This window comes from Bos indicus x Bos taurus, chromosome 12 (assembly GCF_003369695.1).
Source record: "Bos indicus x Bos taurus breed Angus x Brahman F1 hybrid chromosome 12, Bos_hybrid_MaternalHap_v2.0, whole genome shotgun sequence".
NCBI lineage: Eukaryota > Metazoa > Chordata > Mammalia > Artiodactyla > Bovidae > Bos > Bos indicus x Bos taurus.
In genome coordinates, this window is record NC_040087.1 from 25,576,069 (window position 1) to 25,596,771 (window position 20,703).

General features: G+C 36.7%; 1 protein-coding gene across 11 annotated transcripts in view; it reads right to left on the reverse strand.

Annotated features, from left to right (window-relative positions):
- NBEA (neurobeachin) overlaps positions 1–20,703 on the reverse strand; it is a 673,417-nt gene that overhangs the window by 65,032 nt on the left and 587,682 nt on the right. For all 11 annotated transcript variants that reach the window (XM_027557433.1, XM_027557431.1, XM_027557423.1 and 8 more), the window contains 2 exons: positions 11,167–11,286; positions 161–313 (listed from right to left, as the gene is read on the reverse strand). In XM_027557433.1, coding sequence (XP_027413234.1) covers positions 161–313; positions 11,167–11,286 — 273 coding nt within the window. The remainder of the gene's footprint in view (positions 1–160; positions 314–11,166; positions 11,287–20,703) is intronic.

Consider the following 20,703-nt stretch of genomic DNA (forward strand, 5'->3'; position numbering starts at 1 on the left):
GTCAAAAGACAACTGTAAAATCCTTTCTTTTTTCTCAAAAAATTAACCTTGTATTTACAGATGTTAAATGAAAATTTGTTAATAGCTAAAAACATAAAAAAACTACAGAGTATTTTTTACTTCCTTGTGACTGCTCAAGAAAGAACAAAATTGCTCTTACCATCCTGTTGATTCGTACAAAGTCTTCAGGTTTTTTTGCCCAAGGGGGAAGATCAACATCATTTACCACTACTTCATCTTCTCTGACTCCAAGATTATATCCATTACTGTTGACAAACATCTCCGGAAGGTAATAGAATTCTGGAATTAGTTCCTGCCAGGAATAAAAAATGCAGCATATTAAACCACTTTAAAAATCAGTTGAACAGAAGTATTAATTTATAAAAACTATATAACAGAATTAATTTCTTCACTTAAATCCAGTATTTTATTACTTGATTCTATTCTTCATTTAATTTTCTTCATATAAGAGCCTAAGAAGATATTTTTCTTCAACAATATGCTTGACAAATTATAAGATTTTCAATCTTGTCTTGCCACGGATTACTTAAGAGAAATGGGTTACAGAATCAACAATAGTTCCCAACAGTATTAGTAAACAAGTATACAATGCCATATACACAAGTCTACGCTGTTCAACAGACTTTTCTGAATACTATTAAAATACCAAAATTTAAAAAAAGTTTAAAATATTGCTAATATTGTTTAAAAATCATGCAGCATCTTCTACTTTTCTTTTTGACTCCCCTGGCAATTACAATACATGAATTTCATGAAGAGACTCAGAGTTTCACTTTATAATTTGGCAAAATAAATTATTTTTATACCTACCACTAAAGAAAACTAAGAGATAATGCAACATACTAAGTTTTAAATATTCTGCATGTGCCACTTGAATAGTAAACTCTTAAACTGAACGCAAAGACAACTTGTGTTACTTAGTGTATGCACGTAGGACATTAACAATTGGGTTCAAGGCAAATTTGTGTTTGATGCACAATGTCTAGTATGTGGTTTGCACAAATTTAGAATAAATATGCCACAGAAACTGATTTCACAACCTTAAAAATTTCTGTTGTCCTTTTAAAAAACTGCAGGAAATGAAGATGAAAAACTACAGTTTTTACGTATACCATCAAAAACACGAAAATACTAATCTTCACAAATATCAAGATGAGGGTTAAATTAACTTTATACTGTGAAAATTATAAGAACATTTATTTGAGTAACATGTTCAACATGGATGGCATAGTAACCAAAATTTGCATCTCACTATGGGTACACAGGGATGCATAAAAACATTAAAAAAATCCCAAACTGCCCCAAGCCACAGAAAGGAAAATAAAAACTCCACAAAACAAAGCAAGCAAGCAAACAAACAAACAAAACAGAACAGACTCTGAGGTCTTCAAATAAATTGGATTCTTCAGCCCAAGAAATGCACATACACAAGCATTCTCTCTATGGGTTCTCATACTAAAACCAACATTTATCTGCTATAGCATAAGAGAATTTCCATGTGAGCAAATCCTCTGTGAGAAATTGACCCTTATCCATTCTTATGATGATAAATGTGAACCATAAGAAATATATAATAATGTTTACTTCTCCTGCATTATCAGAGTTTGAACAGATTCACATAAATGAATTTTCTGTATAAGCAGAGCTTAGGTTTTTAAGAATCCATTTCTTCCATTTAAACAGAAATTTCCAAAATCCATTACATAATCCCCAATATTTATTTATTCACGTAGTAAAGTCTGAATACCAGACATTTTGATGGGTACTGAGAAAACAAATAATGAACAGACATGGCCTTACCTTTGAGTGATTCATATTCTGGCCTATGGGGCAGATGTATGAACTGGTGGTTACAATACACAATAATAATGAAAGAAGTGCAAACAAGGCACGAGGGAGCAGGAAGGATAGAGCAGGCAACTCTGGCAAGTCAGAAAAGATTACACTGGAGATGGGACATTGAGTTTGATAAAGATGGGGAAGGGGCAGGGGGACCAGCAGGGAGTATTGCCAAGGAGTGGCAGGAACTGAGTATGCGTAGAGTGTAGGATATTAGGGGACAGATCAAGATAGAGGGATGAGGCATACGGAGTCAGATGAATAAGGAAGTTTTATGTCCACCTAAGCTGTTTGGATTTTGTACTGCAATAATTTTAAAGAAGAGCTATTGCCATGGTTACATCTGTTTTAAGGCAAGACACTAAGAGTCAAAGTAAAGAATAAAGGTGGAGAGGAGGGAGCTCAGGCACATAAAAAGGTATATAAAAAGGGTGGCTCAGACAGTAAAGAATCTGCCTGCAGTGCAGGAGACTGGGGTTCAATCCCTGGGTCTGGAAGATCCCCTGGAGAAGGGAATGGCTACTCATTCCATTATTCTTGCCTGGAGAATTCCATGGACAGAGGAGCCTGGTGGCTACAATCCATGGGGTCACAAAGAGTTGGACACGACTGAGCTGCTAACGCTTTCACTGTTTGAGAAAACATGGGAAATTAGTTCAAGATGTAGAACATTGCTATTTGAATGTTACCCGTTTTATATATGATACAGAGTAGAAGGAGCCTCCCAAATGGTCCCAAATGGGGAGAGGAACGAAAGCTCGCACAGTTGCTTCATGTAGAGGGTGATTTATATGTAAGAGGCTCACATAAGTCAGGGATTTCCCTTCTGTCTTTTGTTGGATGTTTGTGTTCATGTTCTGTGTCCAGAACTATACTACATAAGCTTTCTTAAGGACCAAGAGGGATATGCTGTACATCCACATGGATACGGCAACACAATTTATTTTTTTATTTAGACCGCCCAAAGAGTTTCAGTTTATCTTCAACTGTCTCGGTGCTCTCATGTTTTCCGTACATATTATTTCCCATTGTTTCCTGTGGAATAGGGTTATATAATATATATGGTTATCATTAACCTGCATGCCTCTGTAATACTATTTAATATTTCACTGAATGTTATTCAGTTATATTTGCAAAGGCATAAGAAGCCTAGGATTTTATATTAATAACAATTTGGGCAAAGCAGATTTTGAGCCTAATGTTGTGAGGTTTATATTTTGTTGAATCCCCCACAGCTTGTGGTGCTATACTCTGTACACAGCAGGTGCTCATTAAATATTAAACTGTTGAAGATGCTAGACAAAGTTATTTTAATATCACTAGAAATCCTCTGGGGAATATGCAAATGGTTGGAAGAATGCTTCAAGATAGGAAAAGAGCTAGTGGAGTACTCGATTAAACCAAAGAAAAAAGGATGCACGAAGAAATAAAATTTGCATCTCCTGATAGGATACTTTTGAAGCTTAAAAAATGTTATCTTGTTTATTTTAGTTATGCTGAAAGGTTCAGAAGTGGAAAAGAGTCCAATTTAAATTTTTGAAAAGTTGGTTTTAACAATGCTAGAAAAGTTGTAGCAAATCTGAAAACGTGGAAGACCAGGTCCTTTTCATTCTAATGAAATGAAATTAACTTTAATTTAAGTTAAATGAAATTTAACTCCAGAAAAAACGGGCTGGAAGCTGGCTGTCACCAAAGAGAACAAAGTGAGGCTGAGGAACCTCCGCCCTGATGGTTATTTAGGGAGGGTTCAACAGGAACACTTGGGAAGGCTTGAATTGTGGCCAATCATGAAAAAGTAGGACCATCAGGGCCTTCGGGATGATCCTTAAGTGAGACATTTTCTCCACTCTGGTCCTCATCTGGCCGACCAGACCATGGTCATAAATTAGGGTGTTAACTAAGATGTTGGTATAAGCTCTTGGTGGCTTGACATTTGACAGGATGAAGAAACTCTCCCTGAATCACTCTGTCAGTTACTTTTGGTTTTTTAGGATACAGATTAAAAAAAAAAAAAAACCACACAGACACATTTTAAAGCAATATGAAAAATTCCTGAGGCACGGCATATTTGTAAAACCTTGAAGCTCCAAAAGACCAAAGTTGCAGAGCTGGGGAATTTTTTTTTTTTTTTCCTTTTTCCCGGAGGGAAAGAAAGAGAGAGTAAACCACAAAAAGTCTAGGGAGAAGTTGCCAAGGTAGCTGAGTGGGTGCAAGTTTTTATGCCTTGATTTTATTGTTTTAAAATCTTGTTTCAAATGGCATTTTGATTTTAAATTTAATACATAAATACAAGGCATCTGTACATAATTTATGCTCACATTTATATTGCTTAAGACATTTATTTTTTAAAATTTCATGAATAATAGAGTTTCATCGCTGAGATTTAAATGTTAGGTCCAAGAAGATAATAATCACTATGTCTGGGCTCCAAGACAAGCAAAGAGCTGAAATGTCACATCTGGTCATTCAATCTTGAAACAGCAGGAATTATCATTTGTATCTTACTGTGTCATGCACTATTCTAAGAACTTCACATCTTTCTCTTAATCTTCACAAAATCTTCCTAGGACAGGTATCCTCATTCTTCCCACTTTGTAGAAATGAACATTAAGGTTAAGTGATTTGCTAATAACTATACTGCAAATAGGTGATAAAGACAGAAGCCAAGCCCAAACACTTTAGATCCAGGTCCCTGTGCTCACATTCTGGTTTTCCTTTTAAAGCAGTAACAACTCTGTATGACTTCATTCTGTTTTAATTTTCTGTGTAGCAAGTCTCCTTTTCTTTCTTTTTTTTTAAATTTACTTATGCTCCCGAGTCCTACTGTGATGGAAATTCCAGACACGGATCTTGTCTCTCTTGTTCACCTGTTCACCACTGACTTGTAAGAATGGTGCCTGACATATAAAAATGGTACTCAATACATATATGTGGAATGAAAAATAAATAGATCATTGCGATATGTTCATTAAATCCTGAATTTTTGCCATGAAATAGTGGTAAAAAGTTTTGAAAGCTGTGGTTTTCAAACTATGTTAGTTAAAGCAGTTACCTCAGGGCTACCAGTCAGTTGTAGTGAAAGGGAAGGCTGGCAGGCTGGCAGTTTGGGGACTGTCCCTTCCAGTGGGGAAGTGCAACTTTCTGTGCATTGGGATCAAATCATTCTGAGTTGAGATCCAGACTTCTTGCCAGTCTGGGCAAATTTCTTAAGCTTTAAGAAAAAAACAGTTCTTGATATACAAAATTGTGATGTATGTGTCACATACATCACAATTGTGTATGTGACAGCAACTAAATCACAGTTTGGATGTGAGGATTAAAGGGGGGCAACATGTGTGCAACAACACATTCCACAGCTTTATGCAAAGCACATTTTTGAAGCTATTCACTCAGTTGATAGAGTTTATCCAGTATCAAAATACATCCTGTAATCAGGTTTTTGTTTTTTTTTTAAAGTTCTGTCACTTTGGGTATTTATGTTTGAATGGATATCTATGTAGACATTTCAGATGATTTAAACGTTTTTATCAAATATTTAGACTAACTTATATGTAACCTAAGCTAAGCAGATGTATAAGTTACTTGCACTTCAGATTTTGGTTTTGTCCAAATGCACAATCAGATTCAACAGAATGGTATAAAGCAAACTGAAACTTACAAATTTCTAAGAATTAGTAATTTACAAAGTGTTTTCAACCATCCCTGTAACAGTCTGCTATCTGGCACGTCCATTTGCCGATTCCTCCCACAAAGAGGTGGACTCTATTCTCCCCACCTCTGAATACGGGCTGGCTACTTTCAACACAGAGAATGGGACAGAATGACACCCCAGGGCTTCCACAGATGCCTAAGGCTTGGCAGCTGCCTCGTTTGTTTCCTGAGAAGCCAACCATCACATAAAACTGTGTGGCTGCCATATGACTGGAAAGATTGTATGGACAGACAGACAGTCCTGGACAGTCCCTGACCACTTCGTCAGCTCAGATGAGGCACAAAACATGAGAATAAAGCCATCTTGGCCCGGCCAAGCCTCTCCAGCTCCCACTGAAGCACAGACCTGACTGGTTTCTACTGAGCCTTAACTCCAATTTCATGATGGTCAGTAAATAATAGTTGACGTTGTTTTAAGATGGGTTTGGGGTGATTTGTTACACAGTGATAGGTAACTGAAACAGAAATTGATGCCTGGGAGTGGAGTCCTGAAGTAATAAAAACATGTGGCATTGGCCTTGAGACAGGCAGGAGGCAGAAGCTGGAAGGATGGAGGTAAGGAGGTGAGGAGACTGTTGGAGGCAGGTCAGTCAGGAAGTTGCTATTGGAAGCAGGAGAAAATCAATGCATGGTTTGCAGTATGGGAAAAACTAACCTGATGCATGCCTGCAATCATTTCAAAGACAGAAAAAGACCTAATGAACTCGTGCTTCTGGTTAAGGATGTTTCTAAGCAGAATGTCAAAAGTGACCACTGGTTTCTTGTAATAGTATTTGTCGTTATTGTTGTTTAGTTGCTCAGTTGTGTTCGACTCTTTTTTGACCTGATGGACTCAAGCCTGCAAGGCTCCTCTGTCCATAGGATTTCTCAGACAAGAATACTTGAGTGGGTTGCCATTTCCTACTCCAGGGATCTTCCCAACCCAGGGACTGAACTTGTATCTCCTGTATTGTAGGCGAATTCTTTATTGCTGAGCCACCAGGGAAGCTCCTTTACTAGTACATGGATAAAGTATTATGAGCTATGGAATAACCTGCTCAGATTTAAAGTAGTACTTAGAGAAACACAGGGGCCTAGGACAATCTTGTCAGATTCTCAAAATTAAAAAAAAAAAGTTCAGACAAGGATATTCTAAGGTGCTGTAAGTAAAATATAACCATAGGTAAAAGGGCACCTGTAAAACCCTTTGTAACTATTCAGGAAAATTTAAGATAGCCGTTTGCAGGCCCACTTGGCCACAAAAAGGGATTCCAAGAATCTTATGAGCAGGCTCCTTCTTGAAAGAACTGGTGAGCAACAGTTTTTTTTTCTGATAGTGAACTATAATTTGATACACAGAAAAAATCCACGAGTTTTTAAAGTTGCTGCACCAACTTGGGCAAAAGAGGGTTTGGCCCCAACTTTCTGTGACCAGGAGTTGTACCTTCCATAGTAGCCCCTTTCTGAACAGAGTGTCTGTTGAGGTTTACCTGTTCCTGTCTCACCTCTGGGGGCTGAAAGTACATGGGACAGATAACTCGTCTTTTTATCTTCCAGATCCCCAAATTAGGAATTTCTGCACCTCATCTGTATCTGGACCTGATAGACATCATCAGCTACTAGATTTTGAGCCTGACCCAATAACGGGATGAGACTGTGGGGGATAAGCTGAGTATATTTTGTTTGTAGGAGGAATGTGAATTGTGACTGGAAAGAGGACTTAAGAACATTTTTTTCAAAGTTGACCACAACAATCCCATCAACCTCCATGTACTTCTGAGATGTGACTTTGCTGCTCATTTCATGGGGAAGTGGAGTCCATTTATCCTGTCCCTTGACTTGGGCTGGCCCTGTGACTTGCCTTGACCAAAAACAATACTATGGAGGTAACAGTACGTGACTTCCAAGCCTAGGCAATAAGTGGATTTGCAGCTTCTGTTTTTTATTTTCTTGGTAGGGAGACACCATGAAACAAAAATTGTGATGGTCTTCCCAGACAGACTATACAAAGAGAGGGAGGACCAGACAGTCCCCATCAGTTCCAGCCATACTTGCTAAGGCACCAGGCATGTGAAGGAAGTCATCTGGAACTTTTCAGACCCAGAGGAGCCAACCAATTTGACCCCACATGGATCAAGGACAAGCTGTACCTGAGGAACCTTATTCTGATTGCAGAACTCTGAGAAAATAAATGGTTGCATTAAAAAAAAATTTTTTTTAAGCCACTAGTTTTGAGGGGTGGTTTGTACACAGTAATTAATGATTAGAGTATGACTTGATCAGTCAATTACTCCAAACTAGTCAATGTGGCTGGGCTTCCTAGGTGGCGCTAGTGGTAAAGAATCCACCTGCCAATGCAGGAGACATCAGAGACGCTGGTTTGATCTCTGGGTCAGGAAGATCCCCTGGAGGAGGGCATGACAACCCATTCTAGTTCCTCGCCTGGAGAATCCCATGGACAGAGGAGCCTGGCGAACTACAGTCCATAGGGTCGCAGAGTCGGACACGACTGAAGAGACTTAGCACCAGCTGGTATGGCTGGATATGATTGTGAGATCATGCAGAAAAACCAAAGCAGCAGACCATCCAACGGATTAAGCACTGGGAATAACCGAATGGCCCTCAGTGCTGGTTCTGGCTCCCTCTTTACCTGCAGTGTGAACTTAGGCGAGTCACTTAATATCTGTGAACCTACTTTATGGAATAGGGACAATGATCTCTATCTTATGCTACTGTTTTGAGGACTGTATCAAATAACCAAGAAAAGAGCCTGTTTGAAAACTATTGAGAATTACTCGAGAAGAATGAACTCCCCTATTACAACTGGTAAGTGCACTCCTACAGAGTCACGTAAGGCACCAGCTTGCCTACTTAAAACAACAGCTCTTCTGTTTACTCTCTTACCATTGACAGATTTCTGTTAATCAGCTTCTCTTTAAGGAAAGAGGCCAAGTAGTTTAAAATTTCCTAAATGAAAAATAGTGCAGAAAGACACCAAATATTATTAAAGAAATGGCAAGATGAATATTAAAACAGGCATTTTGTGTCTGTAAATGTGATTTCTAGTATGTTTTAACAGCTATACTAAAACCCCATGGTACAGTTAATAGTATTATACGTGTCCCTCAATAATAAGAAAATATCCTCAAACAGAATTTCTAATTTACAAGCTTATGACAAGTTCAAGCTGCTGAGAAATTGGACTTGAAAGTATGTCTTAGAATGATAGAAGACCACTATTAACACTATCATAATTGTATACCTATTGCATCAAATCTGACATTCCAGTTTAATATATTTTTCTGAGAGAGCATACCATTTTATGGCTTCCTAGTGAAATCAAATCCAACCCAGACGTTTTCACTTTTCTAATATAATTCACTGCAAGGTTTTAAAGCCGCCATCTCTTTTCTTCCTTTTTTCCAAAGATTGATGCCCTGGCATTCGTTAATTCCACAAGAGCTCATAATGGGTCAATGAGTCAGTGGTGAGCACCTCCATTAACTGTATTAATTTACACTATGTCACCTTAATGACATTTTGTCACAGCTCCCTTTTCTGACATCTGCATAGCTATTCAAAAAGTAATATAACAACTTTTGAAGGCATTAAGGAAAAATTAGTATAAGAACTTCAGTAAGTTGAATGTCACTGTTACCAAGACTATGCTAGAGCAGAGAAATTTAAAAAAAAAAAAAGGTAAAAATGAACTGGTCTGACTTAACTCGTAAGATCTCTCTTTAGAGAGGTCACTTCACCGTGGCTCCTTCTCTGCCCAGCTTGCACTCATTACCGCAGGACAAGACCGACGCTAACAAAGAGAGAATAAAACCATTCCCTTTGTCCTAGTTCTCTTTTATACAAGACCTTAAATCTACATTAGGAGATACTGCAGAGGCATTTTTCTTTAGAAATATAAAAACACTGGTCCCGAGACTGACATGTAACTAGGCGAGATACCTGGTGATCAGAAGAATCAATAAAATTCTTAGGATAGAAGGTAAAGCCTAAAACTCTACCTACATACATAAATTAGGATGACTGACTCACGTGTGGGCTTGTGAGGGTGAACGTTTGAATGAAGCTGAAAAACCAAGTTTCTGTTTCCTGATGATGTCAAGAGTCAAGAAAATGGTGTCACGAAAACAAGCATTTTCACTTGAAAGTTTGATATAATATGGACACAGGTCTGAATTAAGATAATTAATAATCTTATGTATGATAGAAAGCCTTAAAATATAGATAAGAATATTTAATTCACATTTAAAATAGCTATTGAATGCTTTTTAAAGTTACTGTGTTAATTCTAAAAGCCTACTGACTCCCCATTTTATGTTAACTCTCAAAGCATTATTAAATAAGAAATGGATTCTCTTCTTGATATCATTCTTTGTAAATCAGTTTAAATGATGGTTTATGGATCTTTCAGAGTTGAATTCCTTAGTGAAATCATAAGTTTGATAGGAGGAAAATATGGGCCTTCAGAGTTTCATATAGTAAGAATGAATATTAAATTATCTTATTTCTAAATGTGAATACATTGTACATATAAACTAATATTCATTTATGCAAACTCTGACAGCAACAAATAAGACACATAAAGATGCTGCAGTTTACTTGGATCCATTCTTTTTGTTTTCTGCTTTGAAAGAAACTAAATAAAAGTTGTACTCATTCAATTTCTTATAGTTCAGTAACACTGTAACTGCCTTTTAAAAATGTTTGCAATAAAGCATAAACATGTAAATGACAATTTTTACTTTAATTCACTACCTTTTGTTGGATTAAAACACTAAATGGAATGATACTATAACATTTGTATATTCAGCAGCATGAGTGGCAGTGATGAGAAAAGTCTGAAGAAAAAGGGATTAAAATAAAAAACATATATCTATGTAATAACCGGATCATATAATCTTATCAGAAAAAAATGAGGAAAAAATTGAAGAACAAATGTATTTTAATGTTTTGAATGAGACTATTTTTTTAAAAATGAAAGTCCATACAAAGGAGTAATACATCTTTATATATACCAATAGGTAAGCCAGTAGAAACAGTAAAATGACTCTGCTCTCCGGCTGGCCCAGGATATTATGTGTGTGTTGGTTTAATCTAATGTGTATTGTTGCGTAGTATCCCCAGGCACAGTCAAGTAAAAGCTAAGGCTGTACAGAAAAGCCTACATTTTAAATGGGTCTTGTCATTAATGCTTTATTAATTGCCCCAGGCTACGTAAACCCAAAGCTGGGCAAGCTATAACAATATGACACATTAAGGTCAAATCCAATTCCTGCTGTGTTTTCTGGAATGGGCCAAATATTGAGTTAACAGCAGGAAAGGCAATTTATAGGCTTTTCTTTCCATCTACCGATTATTCGATCTAAATTAGATGGGAATTTTTTAAAATAACAAAAACATCTTAACTGAGTAATATAAAAGAATCTTGAGTCATTTTCTGTGACACTCAAAATTATTTTCAAGTTCCTCTTAGGTGTACCACATAATTTTAAAATATGATGGAACAAAGCTGCAGAATAAAGTATCTTATACACCCACTTAAACAAATAAAAATTTCAACACAGTTTGAAATTAATATCAACAAATAAAAGAGCTTACCTTTACATCAGAAGTATCTCTCTGACTAGTTCTCCAAGACCTCGCGACGGACGAGAATGTTCGATTAGGATGGTCAAATTTTCCATCATTTGCATTCAGGAAGAAGGTTGTGAAGGGTTCCTAAACGAAAAAAAAAAAATAGAAAAGGAAACCAATAATTTGACCCTTCTGAACACAACTGTTCTTTTTCTTTGTAAAACATGACTTTTTTGGAAACCTTTTGAGGTGGAAACCATTTTGAAACCCTTTTGATCCTGTCTTTTGAGGCAGGATCCTGTCAGGAGGGGCTGGTCTGAGTCACTCTGGGTCGCTCAATCACCTGTCACTCTGCAACCTTGGCAGCTTATGTTGCTTCTTGGCCTTCAGTCTTCTGATTTATAAAATGATGGAGTTCTAGTGCTCTGTGATTTTATGACGAATGACTTTGCATTGCTGTCAACATATAACTCAGATCTACTTTCTCATAACTAAGGCCACACATAGTAACACTGCAATAAGAAAATCTCTCTGACACTATGGTGTGAAAATTGCATAGGGGATGTCCATCTTAAGACTACCTGAAAGTCTCCTAAACTTACTATATTATGACTTGATGTTTCTAAAATGCAAATCTCCTTGACTGAAATCCTGCCATAGCTTTTCAGAACTCTTAGGAAAAAGCAGAAACTATTTGATTTGTCTTAAGAGAGCCTGAGTGATATGGAACCTGCTTAACTCTTTATCTCTTGCCATTCCCTTATTCACATCCTAGGTCTTGCCATGCTGGTGTCATTTCTTGTCCTCTGTATGGGATATTCCCTCTTCCTGCTACAAACTTTACCCTCTACCTCATCAGCCTGACTTGGTTAAGCTCTTCTTATCCTTTAAGTCTCAGCCCAAGATGTTGTTTCCTTCTGAAAGACCTCCCTTGATTTGCCAAGCTCTCCTATGTTCAAATGGCAACATATATTTCCTCTAACATCCCTGAAGAATTTGTGACTGTTTTTTGAAATTGATTTTTAAACATTTTTTACTGGGGTATAGTTGCTTTACAATGTTGTGTTAATTTCAGCTGTACAACAAAGTGAATCAGCTATATGTATACATATATCCCCTCCCTCCCACCCCATCACTCCATCCCATCCCACCCCTCCATCCCACCCATCTAGGTATCACAGAGCACTGAATTGAGCTCCCTGTGCTATACAACAGCTTCCCACTAGCTGTTTTACACAGGACATACGTCAATCCCAATCTCTCAATTCATTCCCCCTTACCCTCAAGTCCACCTTTCTGTTCTCTATGTCTGCATCTCTGTTCCTGTCCTGCAAATAGGTACACCAGTACCATTTATTAGATCTCATATACATGCATTAATATATATTTGTTTTTCTTTTTCTTGTCCATCTTCCCCACTATATGAATAGGTTCCAATGCTCCTTGGAAGAAAAGCTATGACAAACCTAGACAGCGTATTAAAAAGCAGAGGCATTACTTTGCCAACAAAGGTTCACATAGCCAAAGTTATGGCTTTTCCAGTAGTCATGTATGGATGTGAGAGTTGGACCATAAAGGAGGCTGAACACTGAAGAATCGATACTTTCGAACTGTGGTGTTGGAGAAGACTCTTAAGAGTCCCTTGGACTGCAAGAAGATCCAACCAGTCAATCCTAAAGAAAATTAACCCTGAATATTCATTGGAAGGACTGATGCTGAAGCAGAAGCTCCAATACTTTGGCCACTTGATGCAAAGATCTGATTTATTGGAAAAGACCCTGATGCTGGGAAAGATTGAAGGCAAGAAGGCGACAACATAGGATGAGATGGTTGGATGGCATCACCAACTCAATTGACACGAGTTTGAGCAAACTCTGGGAGATGGTGAAGGAAGCCTGGCATGCCGCAGTCCACGGGGTCGCAAAGAGTCGAACATGACTGAGTAACAACTACCAGATTCACTGTTTCATCTCCAACACTTAGAAGAACTCCTGGTACATCCAAGCTGCTCAATGTATTAAAACAATCTGCTGAAGGAATGAATGAAATGACACTAAAACAAATCAGATAGGACTAGATCAACTCCAGTCCTTCTAGTATTCTGTGACTATTACCTTACTGCAACATGGTGTCCATCATTAAGTACATATTCCCTTAGCAGGAAACCTAGGAATAATGTTATCACAAGGTCCTAATGCATTTAAATTTACTGCTTTTTTGTTATGTTACTCATCATAACAAAGATGAGTATTTATTTACTTTCCTATGGTTCAGTCCCTCTCTTAAATCTAGGATAAATGACATGTCACTCCTAGGTTCAATAACATTAAGAAATCTTTTCTACATATGTAGGTTTTATTTTCTTAATATATGATCTCTGTTCATTCTTTTATATCTGTAAAACATACTCTGTCTCTTTAAACTCCTCTTTTTGTCACTCATCGTAAAGTCCAGTTGTCCGGCAACAGCTATAAATATTTATATTCCTCAATATCTTCCTGAAATTTAGTATGGCTGGATGTCATCAATTTTATAACTTTGTAACATGCCACCAATTTTCATGTCTAATACTGAATAACAGAAAAGTATGGTGAAAGAGATAAGATGAAGAATGATATAACACTATATAGGTAAATTTTGATTTTATAAATAAAAATAGATTTTGATTTACCTCAAAATCAAATATGCATCCAGTAGGTCTATATTGTTGTTTTAAGATTTTAAGTGATTTGACAGACAAGTAGATGCCACCAAAAATAAGTATGGAAAAATAATTTAGGGATGTCTTTCACTAATTAATTTACTTTGTAAATTTTAGACTCCCTATTAAATATAAGGTAGTCAATGCAGCATATCTTATCACTAAATTAAAGTGGGGATAGAAAAACTCTAGAAATAGCAAGAGTAAACTGAATGAAATATGACAGATCTAAGTTTGAATCTTGGTGGAACCATTCACCTCTCGTAAGCAAGTTACTTAACCTCAAGTAGGTAGCAATATGAAGTAACCACATCTCAGTTCCTTCATCTGTGTTAACTGGGAATAACAATACCTGGCGGGTAATTCAGATTAAATAATATTGAGAAAGGCTGTAGCATCAGAGATGACACAGAGTGGTGACGATGATGACCAGCTTCATGCCTGGTGTCAAGTACCCATGTTGGGCTGCAGCCAGACTGACAGTTCCTTAGGTCTTATTCATCCCTCTATCCTTAGAGCCAAGCATGGTGCTTGGGTCACAGTTAGTGCTTAACTAATGTTTTTGAATATACATAAACATACAAGGTACTGCTGGGAGAAGGAGTATGGTTGGATAAGAGTAAGATACAGTTTTTCTAGTCAGTTTTTAACTACTAGTTTGACCAAAAAGTTGCATCTTCAGAATCCACTTCTTTGTTATTCTAGGATGCTGATGTAAGGGCATTTATGTTTTCTTTGTAGGTGGTAGGTAGAGAATAATTTAGAGGGATTCAAGTTGTCTTCATGATTTTTAACCTATTATAGATATGAATGAAGACCCATTTATATATGAAGAGTCTTACTTCTTATCATCAACCACTAAAAGCTGATCTCTACCCTAGCCTGAATTATCAAACCCTTCCTTAGTTCTGAACCCTTAGTGAAGTCATGCCAAGAATAAGTGCAGATGGGCACAGTGAAAATACACCTGAAATTGAAGAATTATTACTTTTGGTCATGAAGTTGATGAATCTGGTTGTACCCAAAACACAGAATATTGAAGAATTCCACATTTTTTGCTGTTCCACATAGCCTTTAAAAGGATCTGGTTAACAACTGTTTGAGGGTCACATACTTCTTTACTGATATATATTCTCATTATTTCCAAAGGCCTCCAGCTGCTACAGTGGTAGACTACTAACAGAAAGGGATAACCTATTTGTTTATAAGTGGGTAATGATCTTTCAAGCCCTGCTCACTGCAGAGATTACCTTTTTCCATGTGTTTCCATATTACCTTCAAGGCACAGTCCAAGGACCTTCTGTTTCATTTGATTCATGCTTGACTAACACAGAGGATCAAGCTCTATATTAAGTTTAAGAAACTTTAATATTTATTCACCTGACACACGTTGATCAAACCATTTTCAATGTGTATGCTCAGTCACTCAGACATGTTTGACTTTTTGTGACCCCCATAGCCTGTAGCCAGCCAGTCTCCTCTGTCCATGGGATTCTCGAGGCAAGAATACTGGAGTGGGTTGCCACTTCCTCCTCCAGGGGATCTTCCTGACCCCGGGATTGAACTCATGTTCCTTTCTTTCTATGTGTATATCACCATATTAGATATTTTATCATTCTTCTAGAAAATTTTTGCTTTGGAGATAAGGTGGACAAATAAACAGAAATTTCAGAAATTAAAATACTTGGACTTGTTGGGATTTAAAAACTTCAGGTTCTGTCCTGCAGTATAAACGGCTGATGGCAGACTTCTTTCTCCTGATTACATCTACCCTAACCTTCCAACTCTTCCTCGGGGACAGAAAGTCAAACTAGCCTGTCCTACATGGGAAGTACGAGGCCTATTGAATTAGGTCATAACCTTCAGTGCCTGCAAGGACACTAACAATCTGTCCTGCCTTCCAATGATGTGCAAAGAAAGTGAAAGAGTTACTCGCTCAGTCGTGTGTGACTCTGCGACCCAATGGACTATAGCCCGCCAGGGCTCCTCTGTCCTTGGAATTCTCTAAGCAAGGATACTGGAGTGGGTTGCCATTCCCTTCTCTAGGGGATCTTCCCGACCAGGGACTGAACCCATATCTCCTGCATTGCAGGCAGATTCTTTACCATCTGAGCCACCAGAGAAGCCCTCCCATGATCTGATCGCAGACAACTCACCCTTCCTGGGCCATCCAACTCTGTCACTCTTCCCCTCTGCTCTTTAGACAACTCCTTTATTTTTCTGTCTTACATGACTTCCACTCAGTCATCCAGAAGAGTCTTTTTTATACCCCCTCTGCCCTCTTCTTTCTCTTTGTTTCATTTGAAACAAACCTCATTCCTTGGTAATAGTGCCGGGACATAATTTTATCAAAGAAAAGATACATATACCTTGAAGTTATATAAAGCATAATAAAGACCAAAGGGAAGGGAACTAAAGTTATGAGCACTTTTTGTGCATGGCACTGTATTATCTCAGTTAACTAACTCAATCATCCCTATTATCCTTTAAGTGGGTGTAATTATCCCCGTTTTACATCTGAGAAAGATCACACTCTCTGAAATGGAGGAATCATTGTTTACACTGTGCTGTGTTTAACTTCAGAAGTTTATTTTCTCCCAGTGTTTTCAAAAGAAATCAGAAGTATCTTTTAGAATCTTCAGAAACCTTTGTGTTTCCCATACACCAGGCTCTTGTTTAAGAATCCTCATCTTTCTCAAAGTAAACATACATTGTCCGTTAAGTATCAGCAATCAAGAGAAACAGGATGGCAATATTCTATTCAGTAGCATTACATTTTGGTCTTAATTACAATGTTTGCATTAAGTGCTCTTACTCTTTTTTTTTCCCCACTACAAATATATACTGCCGAAGATATATTACAGTTTAAATAGGCTTTTGGGTAGGATTTCAAGACAACTCATAATTTATGAAGTAAGTCCCCAATTCTAAACAATTTATCAATTAACTTGTTGTACAACCTATTTAACTTCCTAAAAATTATGATTAAATGTTTGATAATGGAGTTTTGAACAGGTAGGTTGAATATACTGAATGTGGAACTGGAATAGGTTACTAAAGGATATAAGAGTCCAATTTAATTACTTCATTGAATATATTTTATATTCAGGGTAAGATTTAAAGCAAAAATATTCTAAGTAAAATGTGTCCTTTTATACTATTTAATGCTGAACAAACTCTAAAATTCTATAATAGTTTATTCATCATTTGCCCAACAGCAGGTTAGCAGAGAAACAGCTTTTTCAGAAACGTGTAATTTAGACAAGTGACTTTACTGGTGGTGTGTCTAAAATAATACTTTTAAATTTCAAGTAATGAGGTATATAGCTAATTTGCATTTTAAAGCAATTATTATCAATGTCATACTAAATATATTGACTGAAACTAATAATGAGTTTAATGACTTTGGGTCTAGAAGGCTTGAAAGATAAAGAAAAGATATTTATTTTAATCTATATTTTATTTTTATGAACAAATTTTCATTGACACAAATTTTAATGTATTTTCTACTTCATAAACTCCTTGAGATGGGAGTGAGGAAATCACAATTCCCTGGGCCATTAGGTTAAACACTTAGTAAGCTATTAGACTGTGATACTTCTATTTATAACAGTACAACTTGAGATGCATTGGCTAAATGAGTTCCCATAAAAGCAACCCTATAGATTTCTTCTTTCAATGCAGGTCACATGTGACTACTGAGTACTTAAAATATGGTGAGTTCAAGCTGACTGTGCTATAAATAGAAAATACATCTGGATTTCAAAGAATACCAAAAAAAAAAAGTGAAATATCTTATTTACAATTTTTATATTGGTTACATGTTGAAATTACAACATTTTGGATCTATTGGGCTAACAAATATATTTATGAAACTAATCTCACCTTTTTACTCTTACTCTTCTTACTTCTTGTTTCTTTTTACTCTTAAATGTGGCTACTAGAAAATTTAAATTATATACGTAAGTGGCTTGCATTACATTTCTGCTGTTCAGCACAGCTATAGACAATTCTAAAAGGGAGTGTGTAGGATAAACAAGGATAGCATTTCTGCTGTACCCCTGCAGAGAGTCAAATTTGTACTCCATTTCTCTAGAATAAGAAATACATTTAGGGGTGAATTATAATTTATTATTTGATAAAATGTTTAGTTTATCAGGGATAGAAGTGTTAACTTAAATCAAGCTGTTGATAATAAGCATTTTTATAAATTCATATTTAAATTCTTAGAAAACCAATTTTAGACTTATTTGATTATACAAAAGCCACTGAATATTTTATATATTTCAAAATACTATAATACATAATATGTATAATATACTGTCATATAATTCTCAAACCAACTGACTTGATAGTGGTTTTTTCAGAAATGGTTCCTGACTTGTTTTTAATCCCAAGATACCCTAAAAAGGTGTCTTACGCCTCCGCAGGGTGATGGCTCATTACAGCAATAACTGTTTCTTGCTTTTTGTTTTCTTGTTGGTCTATTTTTGAGCTCAGATAAAATATTTTACATTTATTGTAAAGGACACCAGCTGTTTGAAATCTTGACTGGTGAATTTTTGGGTTTCTGTGTTTAGTTTTGACCTGTGGCTGAAACTGCTGCTATAAAGTTCTCTATATATGTGTGACTGTAATTCAGAAAAGCCTTTATCTCTTTTTATGAGCATCTAGTTATTTTCTTACACCTGGAGAGAATTAATAAGTTATTACAACCCATAAACTAAAGGTGTTTTGTTCTGATTGGTTTATAGTGGTAAACAGACACGTATAAATCTAATATTCCCCCCAAATTAACAGAAAGTTTTTTAAAAATAGAACTTCTCTAAAGTCCTATAGTTAAAAAAATTCTTAAATGGCTAGCTCAGAAACATTTTTATAAAGGGATCCAAATTTACATAGTTAAGGTGAATTTTTGAACAAATTAGACAAACAACTTTGGTCTAAAAAAGTTTTATGTCTTTTCCTTTAGTTTATAATTATAGACTTTGTTTTTTAAAATAAGATTTGAGTTTGTTTCCTTACAGACTAAGCTAAACTTTAATTTCTTACGTTGGTTTAGGATTATGAAAAATATAAAACAGGCATCCAATTAAACTGAATCATAATTCTGACAAGCTTTTTTCATAACAGTAATTATTTATAGTACATTACCTACCATTAATTTACAAGTTACCTAAAACATACACATACTACATGTTTGTTATGAGTTCAATTTGCTTGAGGAAACTCTCCAAACCAAACTGTTTTTTTAGGCAGTGGGGAAAAAAACCCTTGTCAGTTGGAGATGCATTCCCTACTTTGTCAATGTGTTTCTGAGGCAAATCAGCCTCATGCAACAGAGTAGTCTGAAGTATATTTTGGTAAGAGGAGATAGCATTATATATATTGATTGTATTGACTGAGACATTTACTCCACAGTCATTTATAGTTTTAAAAATATCTGGCCATCTGACTCTAGTAATTGCTCTCAACTAAACTAGATTGAAGAGGGCAAAACCAAGGCAAAGAAATTTTGCTAAGATTTTTTGCATTAATATAGATGAGAAAGAAGAGGAACCTGAACTAAGGAAGTGCCAGAGTTAATAGAGAATGGAGATAGACTGTAGATGGTAGAACCTATCACATGTGATGTCAGACTAGATGTAAGGAGCTGATAAAATGGAGAAAATATCCAGGTTAGGTAACTGGGTGTGATAAATGAAGATTATTTAGATAAGTAATCAGTAGGAAACACCCCTGCACATTTATGAGTGAGATGAGAAATTTATTTTTGGAAATGTTCTTTATAGTACTGCGAGGTGTTCAGGTACAAAAATATAGAAAGACACAGAAATAAGCAAATATATTCATATCTTAGAAATTCAGGTTAGGAGCCCAAGAGAAGTGTCTGCAATAAGAGAGAAGCTGGCAGTCATCAGTTTAGAACTGAATGATATAGTCCAGATAACACATAGGAAAATCCTGGGGAACAGAAATATTGAGAAAAAGAAAACTGAGCATGAGATAGGGCAGGACAGTTAGAATGACAGGAGGGAAATCAACAGAGGATACTGTCAGAGGAGCCATGAGATGGAGAAACTTCAAGTGGGAGGAGGTGATCAATGGTGACACATGCTTCAGATACACCATGGAGCTCTGCCATGGTGCCCTTCACAGAGATAGTTCAGCAAAGTGGTGGGAGTGGAACCTGCATCAAGCAGGATAAAGACTGAATGTGGTGATAGACCAGCACAGTGCAGAACCGGATAGTACCTTGACTATGCAGGCGGAGACATGGGAAGTCACTAAAGAGTGGGTGGGGGCTGGGAGGAGGCATGTATGTATGTGCATATGTATGAAAGTATGTGTACGTGTAAACTGCGTGCTTAGTCGCTCAGTTGTGTCCAACTCTTTTATGACCCCGTGGACTGTAGCCCGCCAGGCTCCTCTGTCCATGGGATTCTCCAGGCAAGAATACTGGAGTGGGTTGCCATTTCCTCCTCCAGGGGATCTTCCTGACCCAGGAATCGAACTCCCGTCTCCTGCATTGCAGGCAGATTCTTAGCCTGTTGAGTCATGTGTAAGTATGCATTTAAAAGATTGGAGAGATTTGAATTTATTTATGTCTTAGGAGAAAGACAAAGCAACAGAAAGTCTTCAAAAACATTAACTGTTTTTAAAATACACAGTCTCATGAAGCAAGACTGGGAGGGCTGGGAAGAACGCCAGCCGGTGACAATCAGTGAGAAAGGAAACACTGGATATTAAGGACACAATCTAGGAGTCTGGTTCCTTTTGTAAATGGTTTAGGTTTAAGAAACTCAATCTATCTTTCTAACCCAATTTTGCAAATAAGGCAACTCATTAACAAAAAGGAA